Source organism: Bufo gargarizans, chromosome 1 (assembly GCF_014858855.1).
Source record: "Bufo gargarizans isolate SCDJY-AF-19 chromosome 1, ASM1485885v1, whole genome shotgun sequence".
In the NCBI taxonomy this organism is placed as follows: Eukaryota; Metazoa; Chordata; class Amphibia; order Anura; family Bufonidae; genus Bufo; species Bufo gargarizans.
The window spans coordinates 654,643,218-654,661,218 of NC_058080.1; the positions used below are offsets into that span (position 1 = coordinate 654,643,218).

The 18,001-nt window shown below is 43.7% G+C and overlaps 1 protein-coding gene across 1 annotated transcript in view; it reads left to right on the plus strand.

The window, feature by feature from the left end:
- The window catches only part of LOC122935740 (single-stranded DNA-binding protein 2-like), a 156,468-nt gene that overhangs the window by 64,617 nt on the left and 73,850 nt on the right, over positions 1-18,001 (plus strand). Inside the window, exons 3-4 of the mRNA XM_044291606.1 lie at positions 11,053-11,113; positions 14,055-14,139. Of these exons, the coding sequence (XP_044147541.1) occupies positions 11,053-11,113; positions 14,055-14,139 (146 nt within the window). The remainder of the gene's footprint in view (positions 1-11,052; positions 11,114-14,054; positions 14,140-18,001) is intronic.

An 18,001-nucleotide genomic window follows, 5' to 3' on the forward strand; every position in this document is an offset into this window, starting at 1 on the left:
GTATCGCCACATTCGAGTCGCAGAATAAGAACGTCAGGTCATGGCACAGTGAACTCTGTGATGTCAAAACCCCAAAAACCTTGATGGAATTCTGTTTTTGTTATTTATTTAGTTTTTTTCAATTTTGCCATACACAATTTATTTTTTTTCCTCATTTTCCAGTACGAGAAATGGTAAATTAAATGTTGGCATAAAAAAATGCATCTTGTCCTACAAAAAAAATAAGCCCTCATGTAGCTATGCAAATGGGAAAAATAAAAAGTTATGGTTATTGGAATGTGGGGAGGAAAAAATCCAAAATGAGAAAATGAAAATAGGCCTCGCCGCCAAAGGGTTAATAAATGTCTCCCTTAGTGCATATCCATAAGATGTGCTGTAAGTGTCCGAGAGCTGCATGTCCTCTCTCTGAGACCCACGCCTGTCTCCAGAATATGGGACCCCTGAGAGGAAGCTGTCGCTCGATGCCACCATGGACATTTTACATGCAACTTCCTTTACTTATTACACTGTGTCCTTTTGTAAGTGCCCTTTTTCAGTGATCCGTGGGCCACAGAAGTCACAGCACTTCCTGCTTCCTTGTTGGAAAACACTCTTTATCCGTGCCCTGGTGGTGCAGAGCCGTGAGAAATCGGTTGCAGGAAGAGAAATCAACATTGGTATATAGAAGTAGATAGGTGGTGGAGTCACATTTATTATGACCATTTTCAAAGGCTGCAGCAAGTATCTCATGAAGTAAGTCACGTGTCGGGAGCTGGCTTGGTGGGTATATAAGGTGTGCGATAGGCTGTCTGCACACTTACTGTATGCCCCATTGCTGTCATGGATAAAAGGGGAGATTTTATCACAATTGCAAAAAGGAATGATTGGCTTCCAGGGCAAGGGTGACCGTATTTCTTAAACTGCGCAGTTTGTGAACTGTTCTCGTGCTGCTGTGGTGAAAGTGTATCATGAGTGGACGAATGGTACCATTGTGAATAAGTGATGTGGAAACCGCAGAGCACCGCGTGCCTTTGACATGAGAGTTGAACATGGCCAAGAAGGTGCACGACGAAGGACCGACATATCACAGTGGAGCAGCTCACTGCCAAAACGGGGCTACCAGACAAGTGTCTAAAACAACAGTTCAGTGAACCCTACTGTATATGGGGCTCTGAATCGGACCTCCGCTGGTTGGCAGTGGGTGGCCGTCTCCAATGAGCTACTGTTTCTGCTTCACTGCATGGAAGGACATTGGTGTGTCAGATGAAAAACATCAGAGAACAAAAACCGTGCAACCATTGCTGGAAGAGTTATCTGGGGAATGTTTTTGTGGCATTCCTTGGGCCCACTCATCCATGTGGAAGGCACTCTCAACTGAATGAATCCAGCCTTGCAGATCACGTACACCCGTACATGCTTATTCTCTTCCCTGGGGTGGATGGGATCTTCCAACAAGACTATTCCCCAGACTTGAACACAGTTGGGCATCTGTGGGACCACTATGATTGTTGTGTTCACTGTATGGATCTTCCCCATGCCCCCTCCAGCAGCGATGCACTGAAACCCATCAGGACCTTTTATAGAGTCACTCCCAGCCCATGTATAGCTGATGTCCGTGCTGCTCGCGGCAGTTACTGGTGGTCATAATAATGGGAGTCGGGACTCTACTGTGTAGGTCAGAAGTACAGCAGGTGCAAATGGGGAGGTGGTGCGGACAACAGGGAAAGAAATTGCTTTCTGTGTGCAAAAAGAATTCCATTTTAATTTTAAGGATGGTTGGACCTCTTTTAGTGACAGATAACCAGTAAGTTGTCCTGACATCTGTTTTCGTAAATTGCTCATGAGCACTGCTTTGTGTCATTCTTATGTTATTCCTTCTGGAAATGTATGAAACAACTGGGCTTTTACCATTTATCTTTTCAAAGTGAGGTATTCCAACACAGTCTGACGATATAGGCACTGACTGGACAGGCGCATTAGTCAAAAGGAATAGTAACGCCCGGTTTAGTCTTAATGGAGAAACGGCACAGAATTGTAAGGAAAGATTTTGCAGCGTTGTTATTCCATGGGGAATAAGTATTTACTATACAGAAATGCCTGGAGAGGTAAAACGGGCACAGTGACGCCGCCCTCTCCTCTTTATCCAGCTTTTATTTACTTTCCCATAGCGTACATAAAAAATGTGCACTGTTTCAGTTTGTTAAACTTTTTTAAGCAAGTATTTAAAAAGGGTTTTTCTGATATTTAGATATTGATAGCCTATCCTCAGGATAGATCATCAGTATCAGATCAGTGGGGGTTCGACACCCCGCATCCCACAGATCAGCTGTTTTGGGCAGCAACCAGAGCTGGAAACAATACAGTGGACGGAGCCAGAAGCAGAAGGTCTCTCCATTGTGTAGTGGTCATGACGAGGTGTTTCAGCTCCGTTCCCAGCACTGGAAACTACACAGTGGTGGAGCCGTCTGTACACTGTATAGTTGGCCAAAAACAGCTGATTGGTGGGGAGGTGACTGTCGGACCCCTACCAATTTTCTATTGTTGACTTAGGGATCATGCACATGACTGTATGTGTATTTTGCGGTCCACAAAAAATACAGATGGCATCCGTGTGATGTCTGTGTTGCATGTGTTTTTTTTTTTTTTTTGTGTGTAGAGCCATTGTAACATTGTCTGTCTTTATCTGCAAAATGTAGTTGTTTTTTAAAAATTTGCCTTTTTTTTTTTTTTTTTTTTTTTTTTTTTTTTGCCGAACAGACTTGCAGACATACATATACGAAATGCACACAGTAATTTATTATTATTATTATTATTAATAATATTTTTTTTTTTTTTTTTTTGCTGCCCCATTGAAATAATTGATGACTCATACGGGCTGCAAAAGAAAACTGAACTAACGCGGACAAGAAATATATTTGTGTGCATGAGCTTTATCCTGAGGGTAGGCCATCAGAAAAACCACTTTAACATAAGCAGAAGTGTTAGACGTTTGCTTGTTTATTCTGGATTTTATTGTTGGCAGGGAGAACTTGACTACATCAACTTTCTGCTGCATTCCTGACCAGACAGCTAAAAGGGACATTTGGTCCGGTCTCCCAATTTTTCCCCCCTGTATCAGTAGATTAAATAATGGATGAGATATTTGTGTATCATTCTTTAGCTGGACATGCTGTCACGGTCCTTCCCATGACAGAGGTTAGAAGATCTGAGAGACTGGCAGCACATGAGGTTATCTGACAGTCTCTCTGTTTTCACTTGTTGCAGTGCTGTTTTTTGTAATGACCACACCTCTCGTCCGGTGCGGCTTGTGGTCAATACTGCTACTCTATTTAGTCTGGACTCGCACTTCATACCATGCAGTTGATATTATCTGGCTGGAGTTGGAAGAGCTGGTGTGTGGTTCTTATCTGAGTTTCTGCTCATCCATTTTCTATTGAAGATAAGTGTACTTCGCTTTGTATTTTGTTGTTCTCAGTTGCTCATTGTTTACTAGGCCTCAGGGAGATGCTGTTTGTTCATCTGGGAAGGAACCAGTAGTCTCAGACCATGTCGCTACTCCTAGGGCTTTTCAGGGTTACTAGGGCCTAGGTTTCCGGTGTATAAATATTCCCACTTTCTGGGTCTATTCAAACTGACAAGTGTCAGAGTTAGGTCTAGGGTTTCCTAGGTGGTCACCTGTTCCCTTTCCTTAGCCTTGAGGCCTAGTTCCTGATCATTTTCCTTCTGTGGTCATTCTGGTGTTTATCCCCCTCTCCCCACCTTGTGACACATACACATTATATAGCTTTATGCAGAATTGGACATCTATCTAATGTGTATGGCCCTCCCAACTTTCCACCTGCAGCAGATGTTCAGAGAGATGAGGATCAGGCAGTTGGATTTGTACTGCCCAATCCGTTTGTTCTCGGGGAGGTGTCTGGCAGTGGATTTCTCCCCTCTCCCCTACATGCTGTAGCATACATTACCCATACACTAGCTGTAAAAAGAAAATATTGAGTGCTGCGCACAATTTATTGTAGTTTATTGTCTCTGCCTCAGAAGACTTCTGATAGATTGGCTTTTTGTACTAGATTATGCTTTCTAAAGTGTACGATATGGCATTTGGATGTTTGGTGATCTTGACAAACCTGCTCATGGTTTTGGTATGTCCTTCTTGTATACTTCATAAGTTCTTCCCGTAACGTTACTTACCTCCCCACTGACTCATCACTGTAGATGTTGTCTTTGTGTTATTTTCATAAACTCCCACTCAGGACCTCGCAGTATCTTCTAGCCTATTAAGTCATGGTTGCATAATTGGAAATGCTTTCCCCATACCCCATCACAAAATTTACCGTGAAGACTTTTGCCACATCGAGGAGTGAAAGCCAGTATGTCTGATTTATCTTATTCTTTGTGAATACAGAGCAAAGTCTTTTCTGGCTGTTTTGAGGCTTGTAAATGTGTTCAATAAAGAGGAATTTCATAACCCCATAAACCACCTGCTATAGATATCAATATTGTATCGTTCTGCTGTTAATATATACTTTGGGATGTCTGGATAAATTGCTCCATTTCAGATTTACAGAAGATCACTATTGTTTTTCGTTGTGAGACCGGGTTATAAGCTTGTATAAAACCCACACGATGACACTTAATGGTTATGACTCCTGGGATGTATTGAGGCTTGAATGTTATCGTTGGATAAAAAGCCATTCAGCACAACAATCCGCACCCCGGCTCCTTACCAGTCATATGTATTACGGACCGCAAGTTCCTATCTTATTTTTTTCCTATGGGTCGCAATATCCTAGCGATTTTGTTAATGTATTTATAAAATGGAATGGTAATGTCAATGCATTCACAGCAGTGATCCAAAACAGATGGTTATTGACTTTGTATTCCCACCAACAACACAGGGTCCAGAGAACTGGGGTTTTCTCACTCGCAACGCAGCAAATGAGGGAATCGCTGCATCCAGGCTTATATTGAGAGCAGTTTGTGCATGTCTGTAGTTTTCTCCAGTCAATTCTATGGAAGTTATAGAAACCTCCATCCAAGGTAGCCTGAATGCTTACAGGACTCCCATAGACTTTAGTAGAGAGTGCAGCAAACATGCGAGTGACATGTGACTCCCTGACTAGGTGTACCTGGGGTTGGGGACCCTTGTTCTCCAGATACATGGTTTCCAACTCTGGAAACTCCCAACTATCGGCCATCCTGTCAGTATACCATAAATGTCTTTTAGTGGAAAAGCTTCTTTAGGTTACATTCATACAACGTGTGACGGACATTTTTAATAGCCTGTAGGGTTATTCAACCTTCTTTTTTTTTTTTTTTTTTTTTTTTTTTTTTTTTAATATACAGTCTCTGAATAACAGCCATCAAAAATAAGACATGTCCTATTTTGTCTGTTTTCACGGACTGACATCCTCCATGTGAAAGTAGCCTTAATGATATTTTTGAGATTATTATATTGCAGGAGGGCCATGGAAATCTATGGCAGCGCACCAGAAGTAGAGATGAGCGAATCAAAGCTGACGAAGAAAAATTTGATTCGCAAATAATGTGAATTTCCTTGCGCCTCGTGGTAACTAATCGCAATTTTTCCTAAAATGGCGGCTACATGTGTGAGGACATGGGGCACGGAACTGTGGGAAGGTGGGATGACCCATAATGCCAATCAGTAGCCACCCAGCCCTGTGATTTCATGGCCCTATAAATACGTAAGAAGGCGCTAGGGACCGCAATAGGAAAAACCTAATTGTGACAAACTGAAAAATGTGCAGGGAAAGGATAGGGAGGAATCATTTCACAGCATCTTAGTGCAGGGAGAGACATCAGAAGACGCTAGGGACAGTGCTAGAAAAGCGATTTACAAGTGCAGGGAAGGATTATTTGGGGATCCAAATAGCCATTTTACAGTTCTGTCATTCCAGCGATTTGTTCTTGGGGTTCAAGTGCTATGTTGAAAACCTTTAGTGGCTTATATCTATGGAAAAAGAAAAATATATACGCAGTTCACTTCTGCAGTTATATATGTTGAAAGCGTTAAGTGGCCTATTTCAGTACAAAAAGAAAAATATATTCGTCGCTTTTAGGGGTGTTGCTTTTAATTTATTTAGTTCAGCTAAAAGTATGTCAGACATAGAAGTGCCAGGCCATGCACAGAGGAGTGGCAGAGGCCTAAATATTTCTGGCGCAGGCAGAGGTCGCAGCAGGCTAAGGGGGGCGTGGCAGCAGGAGTCGCAGCGAGAGGCCTGAGCTCCCGGTGTCATCTAGCGGTCGTGTCTTGACCAGCAACCCAGCGGTTCTTGATTGGTTAATTTGGTCATCCACTTCATCCCAAGTGACATCAGACACCCCCAGCCAACAGTCGGTGGGTTCGTCAGACACAACCCTTGGTTGGCATGGCCCGGGAGCAGGCACTGTGCCCTCACCTGTCCTCAACTTGCCTCTGTCCTTTGCTGTTCCTTCATCCACAGAAGTATTATATGCTGTGGGCTCAGCTCCACTATACAGCAAGGACGAGGTACTAGAGGACAGTCAGCAGCTACTTTCCAGCCAAGATCTGGAGGAGACCTCCTCCGCTTCCTCCGCTAGGCGGGCAAGTAGTGATGAGGAGAGTGGCGTGGGAGGTGGTGCTGCAAGCGGTCAGACTCCTGACTCAGAGACCGTTGAGGAGGACCTCAGTGACGTGCAGACACTACTCGATGATGACGAAGCCGATTGCACTTGGGAGCTGGGTGCAGAAGGGCCTTCATCAGGAGAAGAGGGTGGCAGCTTGCCCGTGAGGCAAACGTGCCCGGGGTAGACCACCTGCTAAGCAGAATCCTACCTGCCCGGTAAGTAGTGGTGCAGGGGTTCACGGAGGCAGCGGCGGTAGCAGTCAGTCAGTGCGGACTGTTGGGGGGGAAAATCGCCTACTCAGCTGTGTGGCAGTTTTTTAAGCCGCCGGAGGAGGTTAACATGGTAGCTGTCATTCCCATCTTCTTCTGGTCCAAATGCTCCTGCTCCTCCTTCTCCTACTCCTCTTCAGTCATTCCGTCAGAAATCGATTGCCAAAGCGATTGCCAAGAGACAGCAGTATGTGTGCACTCAACCGACTCTGCACCTTTCAGAGAACTGATGGCTTGTGCTGAGCCGAGGTGGAGAGTCCCAAGCCGTCATTTCTTTGCGAAAAAGGCAGTACCAGCCCTGCACACACATGTAGAACAGAAGGTGGGCCAGTCGACAATACATGTCCTTTACAGCCCACTGGGTGAATGTGTTTCCTGCACAGCCACACCAGCAACTGAGCAAAATGTGGAGAGACTGACCTTTGTCAAGATGAATCAGGCAGGGATCAGCCAGGATTTACACCCACCAATGCCTGATGCATCTGATTTAGCTTATCCATGCCACCTCACCCAAACCTTGATAAAAGAGACCGGGTTCTTCTGGCTACCTGCCTCAGCTACTACTATGATGCTGTCACCCGCCTGATGCCAAGTGCTCCTTCTTTCAACCACCTTTGTCAGCGGGAATTGGTATTGCCACCCACTGCCCCACTTTGTCACCAGGTCACTTTGTGGTCTCCTGATGCTGCTGCTGCCATCTCCACACTATGTCACCTTGCCATCCCCCGTTACAGTGCAGTAGAGGGTGGGGGCACTATGGGGAATACTGGAAAAAATTATTTATCTTTATATATGGCATCATATTACCATACTGATACGGTTGGTCCCCTGATGAACCTTTGATTATCTAGAAGGGAAAACGCGTTGGGACATATTATGTTGTGTCAGAAAGTGATAGCGCTTTATAAGGACAGGTTAGCCTAGGTACGTGGACAGAGTGCACCTACCTTTTAAGGTGCATCTCTGGGCTGAGCAGTATTTGTAAGGGCATGAACAGGGACAGACATATATCTATCGTGATTCTCTGTTCCAGATGTATTTTATTGTCCTAATTTTTTGCTAACCGTCCATTGTATTTGACAGCTTTTTGTACTATAGTTATCATGGTCCAGTTTAAACCACATTTATCTTTTGTATTTTAATTGTATGTAGATTAAAGGTTAAGTTTTAGGAAGTTGCCCTGAGTTATTTATATGTCACCTTGCCACTCTGTGGTATAATCCTGATGCTGCTGCTGTCGCCACCTCCAGACTTGGTCATTGTGCCACTCTGTGGCCTTCACCTGATGCTGCTGCTGCCGCCACTTCCACACTGTCATTGTGCCACTCGTAGCCTTCTCTTGATGCTGCCAACTCCAGACTGTGTTATTATGCCACACAGTGGCCTCCTTATACTGCTTCCACCTCCAGGCCCTGTCATTGGGCCACTCTGTGGACTTCTCATGCTGTTTCCACCCTCCCCACTTCATGACTGGGCCACTATTTTGCCTTTCGGCCTGGCTGACCTCATCATTTATTTGAATTCTCTTTTCTGATCTGTCAGAAGGAAGGAAAAATGAGACTCGCAACAAATCCTGTCTGTGTAGCAGCTATAAGGCCTGTATGGTCCCATCAGAATTAGCTTGTGATTTGGTAGCCAAAAGCAGGAGTGGGTACAAAACACAGAAGATATGCAAATATTCCATCCATGTGTCATCTGTTTTAGATCCACTCCTGTTGTTTTTTTTTTTTTGTTTTTTTAGTTTTTTTGCATTAGCAATATTGATAGATTATTGAGCAAATGCTGACCGAGTGAAGGCGTATGCTCCACAGACAGGATCCGTTTTTTTTGTGGGTTATCGTTCTGATGGATCAGAGGAAGGCCAAATTAATCAGCATCGTCCACACACACTGCTGCCACCCTCTCCACTCTGTCGGGGGGCTCTACTTGTATAAGCAGTTAATAGAAAAGGTTCTGATAACATCTATGTGGAATCAGCTGACGACTGTGTAAAAGCGAGTGCGCTTCTTCTTTACACTAACATTAACCTGTAAGGCTGAGTTCATACTTGAGTTATTTAGTCAGTTTTGGCCCCGTGACTGCCCTAATAGGTGAAGTGTGCATTGATTCTAAGAGCCAAGCCTGTCATCTGCGTGTCATACAGACTGACAGTATTAATTCACTACCACAGCAGACTCCCTATGTGTGTTACTGTAAGGCACAGTGTTCTACACCACTATACAGGCTCTCTGCAGCCAGGAAATAGCAGTTTTGTAACGTAATTCGCAGCGAATAAAATCAGATTGAACCGAATTTTTCCCCAAAAATCTGGCGAATCGAATTTTTTTTAAAATTCCCTTATCTCTAACCAGAACTATTAGAATATTAAAATGTACTTAACTTGATATAACTGGAAATCACCTTTATCTTCTACCAAAAGATTAGGGGATAACTCTTAAATAGGTGGGGGTCCCAGCTGTCGGGTCATGAGAACGGAGCCCGGTATCCCTCCTTCACTGAAATAAGTGGATTGACTGGTGGAGAATTCACTGGACTGCTCCATTCATTCTCTGTGGGACTGCTGGAGATAGCGGAGTATGGCGCTCTGATATTTCCGGCGAGTGCCAAAGCTCATGCTAGACCGGGGGATACCCTTCTCTCAATTGGTGGTGGTCCCAGCATCGGACCCTCACTGATCTAATAGTTATCTCCTATCCTGTGGATAGGAAATCACTTGATATAACCAGAATATTGCTTTAATATTATTGAAAGCAGACAACCTTGACTTGAATCTTCCCAGAGGAGGGTATTTAGCCTTCCTGTGGATCACACATGGTTAATAGTTGAGCTTGAAGCACAAGGCTAAGGCTCCTTTCACATCACCAGTTCTCCTTTCCGCTCTCCGGCTACGTTGAGGAGCAGGAGAACTGAAAGGAGGGATTCTGCAGATGACTGAGACCTAACTGAGCGTAACGGAGCCTAAAGACCCCATAGACTATAATAGGGTCCGTTAATTGTCAGCTCAGAATATGATTTTTGAGCGGAGACGAAAGTCCTGCATGCAGAATCTGTCCTTTCCGTTCTCCTGCTCCTCAACGTAGCCGGAGAGCGGAAAGGAAAAACGGTGATGTGAAAGGAGCCTAAGTAACTTTAAGGGTATCTTCACACAAGGTATTTTCTGAGCCAAAATCTGACCAGTATCTGCCTCACATTGATTTCAAACATCATAGAAATCCTAGGGTCTGCCTCACATTTCTGACATGGATACCCTCATGAATGTACATTACATTTTCGTCATTTAAAATCATACTGTGAACCTGGCCTAAAATATGTGTATATTATGTATATATAATTTCCACCAATTATGGACTGTACTCTAGGACTTATAGATCCTCTGGCATCTACAGTACCATGATGAGCAGGCCACAGATCTGATGTTTAGCATTTTTTATTCTTTTTGTACATCAACAGCTAGGTTTTACTTTATGATGATTTTACTTAGAAGTCCAAAACGAAGCTGCATGAGCCACTAGATGATATCCTACCATTGTCTAGTTATGTACCGGTACGTGTCCAAATGTCATGCAGTTGATTGTCTGTCCACTTTGGCTACAGATGTGTGGAGCTAGATGTGTCTAGTACTAGGCACTGGGGGTAAATGAGTAGATGTTGAGTTTTATGTTGTGTTTTCATGCTGTTTTTAGTGAAGGCCGCAGTCTTGTGCAGTCATTCGCCAGCCATTTGGCTCTGATCCCAATCTCTCAGGAGATTGATGTCCTCTCTGGCCCACAATTGTAGTGCTCTGTAGCCAGTTGGTTTTAAAGCTGCCAGAAGTACTTCATGTGTGATGTAAAAAATCACAGTGGATTTGAGGATGGCAAAAATCCTTTATCTGAGATATTTAAATTTTACATTGTTGCATGCAAGTATATTATGTTTATAGCTGTTAGTGTGTATATAGTGTGTATGTATATATGCTTGCTGTGTATGTATATTGAGTAGCGCTATCCCTTGGGAGTGATTCGGATTGCGTGCATCCAGACACTCGATTCAGTCTTGAATGCTGCTTTCAGTCCTTAAGCCATTACCCCTGATCACTTTGTAGGTATTATTGCCCCACTTTTCATGTTAACAGCTCAGGCATCAATGACTTTGTTTCTTTATAGTGAAGCTTCAGCAATTAGATTTAACACCTAAATGTTCTTCTTTATTCCAGATAAGATGGGAGAAAAATATCACATTGGGCGAGCCCCAGGATTCCTACACTCTTGGTGGTGGTAAGTATTGTATTTACCTGTCCAGTATGAGATGAATTAAAAACTCACCTTTTTAAATGTCCCTCTTAGGCTACTTTCACATTAGCGTTCGGGGCTCCGCTTGTGAGTTCCGTTTGAAGGCTCTCACAAGCTACCCCAAACGCATCCGTACTGCCCTAATGCATTCTGAGTGGATGCGGATCCGCTCAGAATGCATCAGTCTGGTACCGTTTACATAACGGATGCGGACCCAGGGGCGTAGCTATAGACGGTGCAGAGGTAGCAGTCGCTACCGGGCCCAGGAGCCTGAAGGGGCCCGAAGAACCTTGTGCCACATAAAGACACTGGCATTATAGAAAGTGCATGCTGGTCTAGTTACCCCACTGGCTGAAGGGAAGGGGTTAAGCCAAGAATTTGGCATGGCGGAGGTGGGTGTGAGGTTTTTGCCTCAGGCAGCACGAAGGCTATGTACTTCCCTGACCACAAAGCACTGAGGGAAGGAGGGGGGGGGGGGGGGCAAGCTGAACTCTAGCACCAGGTCCCATGAGCCCATAGCTACGCCCCTGTGCGGACCCATTCACTTGAATGGGTCCACAATCCAGAGATGCGGAACCGAACCCCATGGAAGCACTACGGAGTTCTTCTGTGGTGTTCCGTCCTGTGCTTCCGTTCCGCGAGAAGATAGAACTTGTTCTATATTTATGCGGAACAGACGGATTGCAGGCCCCATTCAAGTGAATGGGTCTGTGATCTGCACGCGGCTGCCCCATGGTCTGTGCCCGTGCATTGCAGGCCTTATGTTCGTGTGAAAGAGGCCATTGTAAGGCCATACGTGGCTCGACTGAGCTGAGCACATACGGGGTTGTCAGGAGAGATAGCTGGTATGGCCACCTTAAGCAGCCGTAGATTATGACTTACTTTATATCATCTACTTACCGTAGATTGACTTTTTTACATTGATCCAATCTGTGCTTTTTCACATAGCAATACATGTGTAGTCTCCGTAATAGCTTTCCTCAATGTTCATTGATTGCCATATCTGCCCGAGCCTCCAGAATCAGGAGACCCAGCCATAAGTGCATGTCTAAAGCTTTTATGGAGACTCGCAAGCACCACTATTAATCATCTTCAGCAGTGTGTCTGAGCACACCGGCTCCAACAAGCAAACAACAACAGTCTAGATGCCTGCATTGTCATTAATATTTTAGCTTCTCAAGCCATTTTACAGCTTCTGTCCCATCCTAGAAGGTACAAATCTGGACTTCATTCAACAGAGTAGAAAATCAAGATGGTCAAGGAAACCTTTTGGCAATGGAGGTCCTCTTTCATTTTATATTGCAGGCGGCTTATTTTTGCTACAGAACACTCTTTTTTTTATTTTTTTCTAGATGTGCAAATAAACTTTAAAGGAGTTGTCCAGTGAATAAAAAAAATACCTTTTAAATAGGCTCACTCAGCTTTACAAATTAAAAATTTAAAAATAATTGGACACATCTCGCCAATCCCCAACGCTCCCATCCTGACGCTGCCCATGTCCTCTACTGCTCCACATGCAGGAGATGCCCTCAGTCAGTGGCAGGCTGCAGCAGTCATATGTGTGGACACCCCATTACTGAAGGCCTGGATACAGAGACTGGTGGGAGAAAAGGCAAGTGTCATCACAGGAGAGGCAGAGGCGTTTTAGCGCAGGGATAGTTATGTGGCCGGGGCGACTCCCTGGGAAGTCAGTGACTGCCATATAGGTGCTTGATCCCACCCCACAACGGTCAATTTTGTAGGAGAGAGCGTGGGAGGAAACCAGAGAATCCGGAGGAAACCCACGCAAACACAGTAAGAACATACAAACTCCATGCAGATGTTGTCCATGGTCTGATTCGAACCTAGGACGCCAGTGCTGCAAGGCACCAGTGCTAACCACTGAGCCATACTAAGGTGTAGGCAAAGGGGATACATCCAGCTGACTAATGCAGTTCTGCACCTTTTATTCACCCTGTAATGGCAAGCCCCCTAGTTCTCCAAGTCCTCTTCTCTGATACTGCCGCTGATCACATCCATAAGATGGCCGCATCTGGAGGGCCACCAGTCTGTCAGAAATCTCAAGGAACATCCAGTGGTGGCTTCAGGCAGCCAGACATGTATCAGTAACCACTCTTTGGAGCTCTGAATCAGGAAAATGGGATGCCAGTCATGTAAGGAAATATTTTGAGAAATTAATCAGCTGTGAATTTTGGACCTAGAGACGAGTGGGCACTAAATGGTGGAGATTCTGTCACCACACTTTTCACTATTAAACAGGCTGACATTAAACATGTGAAAATATCACCTGAATTTAAGTCTGCTATTATTTTTATTTTTTCACTGTGCCCCCGTTTTTGTGCAATTTTATAACTTTTAATATATGCTAATTCGCCCCCCTCTTTCCACTCCCTTCTACTCTTGATTGACAGGGCCAGGCCAGCGGTGGTCTTCTCCTGCCGGGGAAATCTCACGCCGGCGCCGTTCCGTATTCTGCGCTTACTCAGTGAGGGAAGGACGATTGCCTGCTTTCTCGCTGTGCATGTGCCAAATACACCTCAGAGAGGAAGGCGGCAGTCGGCGAGCGTCCTTCCCTCACTATGCCTACGCCGAATACTGAACTTAATAGAGAAAAGTGTGGTGACAGAAACCTTTTAAAGTGATTAGGCAGTGTCAAAATATGGATGACTTATCCTCAGGAAAGGTCCTCAATATCAGATCGGTGGAGGTCCGATTGCCGGGAGACCTCTGCTGATCAGCTGGTTGAATAGGCCACGGCGCTTGTGCTCGTGCTGCGTCCTTTATCAAGTTTATCTGCACGTCATCTAGGTTGTAGCAGTGGTGCAGTCTCATTAACCCCTTTTATAGAATTGTTTGGTTGTTTTTTAAAGTTATTAAGCTATATATATATATATATATAATATTCTGTATTTTGCGTGTTTTCCAGCGTATTTTGGGATCTGTACTGTGCTGCTCCAGAGAGACGAGAAACCTGTGAACATTCAAGTGAAGCGAAAGCCTTTCATGATTATGTAAGTGGCTGACACTTTTTTTTACTGCTCGTTTCATTCAGCATTCTAGTTTATTGTGTGTTGCAGAAACGCGTTGTGTACTGTGGGATTGTAGTAGACGGCATGTAGTATGTTACTGAGTGCTTCGTACAGTAGTTACTCCTTCTGATCTGCATACCGTATGCTATCTAACATGATCAATAAGCATTTCCCAGATGTAATGACTGCTGGTTACATTCAGTTACTCGTTTAAAAGATGAATGCAATTGGTTGAATTTGTTTTTGGATCTGCGCTAAGATGTTTCAGTCAGTATCATGTGGTATAGTAAGGCCAGGGTTACACAGACTTTTTGTAGTAAGTGCAAGAGCTTTATTGGGGAAGTAATGGGCCTTTTTTTTTCTTTATAGTATTTTTCCCCCATGGTAACTGTATCCAGTCTTGGACAACCCCTTTTAAGTTACTATTGCAGCCCCCAGGAGTGCACTAATTTGCTACAACTCCATTTTTTAAAACTACTGCAAAGGAAATCTGACGTACTTTCCCAAGTGTTCCAGAATTTTGGACGGAGAAAATACAGCAGCATGCATACTGAACGGATTGCTCTCCATTCAGAATGCATTAGGATAAAACTGATCAGTTCTTTTCCGGTATTGAGCCCCTAGGACGGAACTCAGTCCCTAAGGCTACTTTCACACTAGTGTTAATATTTTCCAGTATTGAGTTCCGTCCTAGGGTCTGAATACCAGAAAAAAACGCTTCCGTTTTGTGTCCTATTCATTGTCAATGGGGACAAAACATAACTGAACAGAACGGAGTGCTCCAAAATGCATTCCGTTCCGTTCTCATACCGGAGAGCAAACCGCAGCATGCTGCAGTTTACTTTCCGTCCTGGGATGCGGAGCAAAACAGATCTGAACGTCATGACCCCCAATGCAAGTCAATGGGGACGGATCCGTTTTCTTCTGACGCAATAGAAAACTGATCCGTCCCCCATTGACTTTCAATGGTGTTCATGACGTATTCGTCTTGGCGGTGTTAAAGATAATACAACCGGATCCGTTCATACCGGATGCAGACGGTTGTATTATCAGTAACGGACGCATTTTTGCTGAACCCTGCCTGGTCCAGCAAAAACACTAGTGTGAAAGTCAGATTTCCTTTGCACCAGCTATGATAATTCCCCCCTCCCCCCATGATTTCCTATGTGCAGCAGCTGTAGTGTGAAATCTTGCTACAAAATGTCTGTGTAGCCTCAGTCTAAGGTTTCACAAGGAAATTCTGCCATTTTACAGTCTGTACCATCGCGAGACGGCATTTCAAGATGTTTGTAAAATTTAAGATTTAAATGTTATAGACTCCTTTGACTTGGGGGGGGAAATGTCTACTATATTAGTTGTTGCCTTTAGTAAAAAACAAAAACTCCCACTAGCATTTATTTGATTTGGTGTATTTAGTAAAAAAAAAAAAGTTGCACTAAGTTTGCGTGCAATATTTATTCATTTCTGAGTCCCCTGATATTCACCTCTTCTTAGTCTCAGACTTTCCTCGTGTGCATGTGTCCCTTACATTGTAGGGAATCCTCACCAGATACATTATTATGAATCCACCCTACATGCGAGATGCACGCTCGTCAGTATTATGCAATGGTCTTGTCCTATTTCAATGTAACCCCACTGTGTAGAATTCAGCTATTTATTGTATGCTAATTAGCATCTGGGTGCAGTGAGGGCAGTGCTGTTGCACCCGAGGCTCCAATTTTTTTTCCATTCCCTGCTGCCCCTCAACCACTTTGACAGGGCCAGGCAATGAAGAAGTACTTATGTCTGGACCAGAAGTCTCTGTATAGCACCTGCGCTGAATGTGCTGCTTTGAGATGTCCGTGCCATATGTGAGTACGTCTTCACTGCCCAACCCTGTCGGTCAAAGTGATGGCAGGGAATGGAAAGGAGCGGAGCCTCAGATGTAACAGCATCACCCTCACTGCACCCAGAGGCTAATTAGCATAAATCGCTGATGCTTACACTGTGAGTCCTATTTCAATATGTGGCCAAGGACCATTACAATGTACTGATGAGCGTGCATCTCGCATGTAATTTGGTTTCATAATGATGTACAGATGCAGCAAAGCTAAATTTGATGGTTAACGCGTTATGTAAAGAATGACAAGAAAAAGATTACTTTTCAACATACTTTTTAATGGCTTTTGTCACAAGATATCCAAGATAACTCTATGCCATGTGTTATCAGAGTCAGTTTTAACTAGGCCACAGCTGTAGCTGGTGACAGATTTCCTTTTAAAGAGCCTCTGTCAGCATGATCAACCCTATTAAACCAGGAATACTGCTTGGTAGGGTTGATCATGCTGATTAAAACAATACCTTTCTTTTGTCTGTATGTTAAACAGCTGCAGAGATATCTGTATGTTTTTTCCATATGCAAATAAGAACATTTGAGCACCAAGGAGTGGGTCTGAATCCTTGGAACATTACTTTTATAACATCCCTGTGCTCTGCACACTCCCCTTCCACTTGATTGACATGGCTAGACATCAGCATGCTGAGGGCTGAGCTATTTCCTAGAGCTGTGTCCTCGCATGAACATATCATATACATTACTTACTATAGTCTTACCATGTTGAGAATGTAGGATTTCTATGCTTAGAAAATTAATACATATTACTGGTTTATCCGCAGGCACAATATATGATTATGATGAAACCAGTAATATGTATTAGCTTTCTAAGTATAGAAAACACTCTTCTCAATATGATAAGGCTGTAGCCTGGTAAATAGTCAACTTTGCATGTAGATGTCCTAGGTTCAAAACCCAGAAGAGACTTCTAGATCTCCCCCCCCCCCCCCCCCTATTTTAACCAATAATAAAGGGCTATAGTCTTACTGTATTGAGAATGGAGGTTTTCTATACTTAGAATGCTAATACATATTACTGGTGTCTTTATAATCCTATATTGTGTTTGTGAATAAACCAGCAATATGTATTAGCTTTCTAAACATAGAAACCCTCTATTCACAATATAGTAAGGCTGTAGCCTTTTATTATAGATTTAAATGAGGGAGAAAAAAAATAGCTAAACTACAGACAGTAGGTTATAGAGCAGGATGAACTGAGCAGATTGATATATAGTTTTGTGGGAAAAAGTTCAGTAAGACTTGTAATTTATACATTTTATCGCTGCTTTTTCTAACTTAAGACCACCCCCATGTGCAGCTATCAGTGACTCACAGCTATCTACGTATACACACTTAAAACTCATGCTCACAACCGTATGTATTTTGCGGTCCGCAAAAAAAATGATCCGCAAAAAATACGGATGACATGCGTGTGCATTCCGTATTTCGCGGGAACTGAATTTTGCTGGCCCCTAATAGTATAGTGCTATCCTTGTTCGTAGTGCGGACAATAATAGGACATGTTCTATTTTTTGGCGGAATAGAAATAAGGACATATACGAAAAACGGAATGCACACAGAGTAACTTCAGTTTTTTTTTTTTTTTTTTTGCGGACCCATTAAAATTAATGGTTCCATATACGGTCCGCCCAAAAAAAAAAACGGAACGGACACGGAAAGAAAATACGTTCGTGTACATGAGCCCTTACACAGAGAATGAGATCCATCACTAATCACAGGGGTGCTCTTAAAGGAAATCAGTCAGCTCCAAAACCTCCCCCAAACTAGAGTAAGTGGTGCCGAGTCCGATTTATGTCATTTTATCCTAATACTCACTTGGAGTCCGACTCAATGCATTTTACTGCTGGTTTGTAAAAGCACAGAGAGGACGACTTCTTGAGCTCAGGACATGTCGTACTTTTATTCCGGCCGCTTCTCGGCATGTTTGCCGCGCTGCCGCCGGAACTCCGTA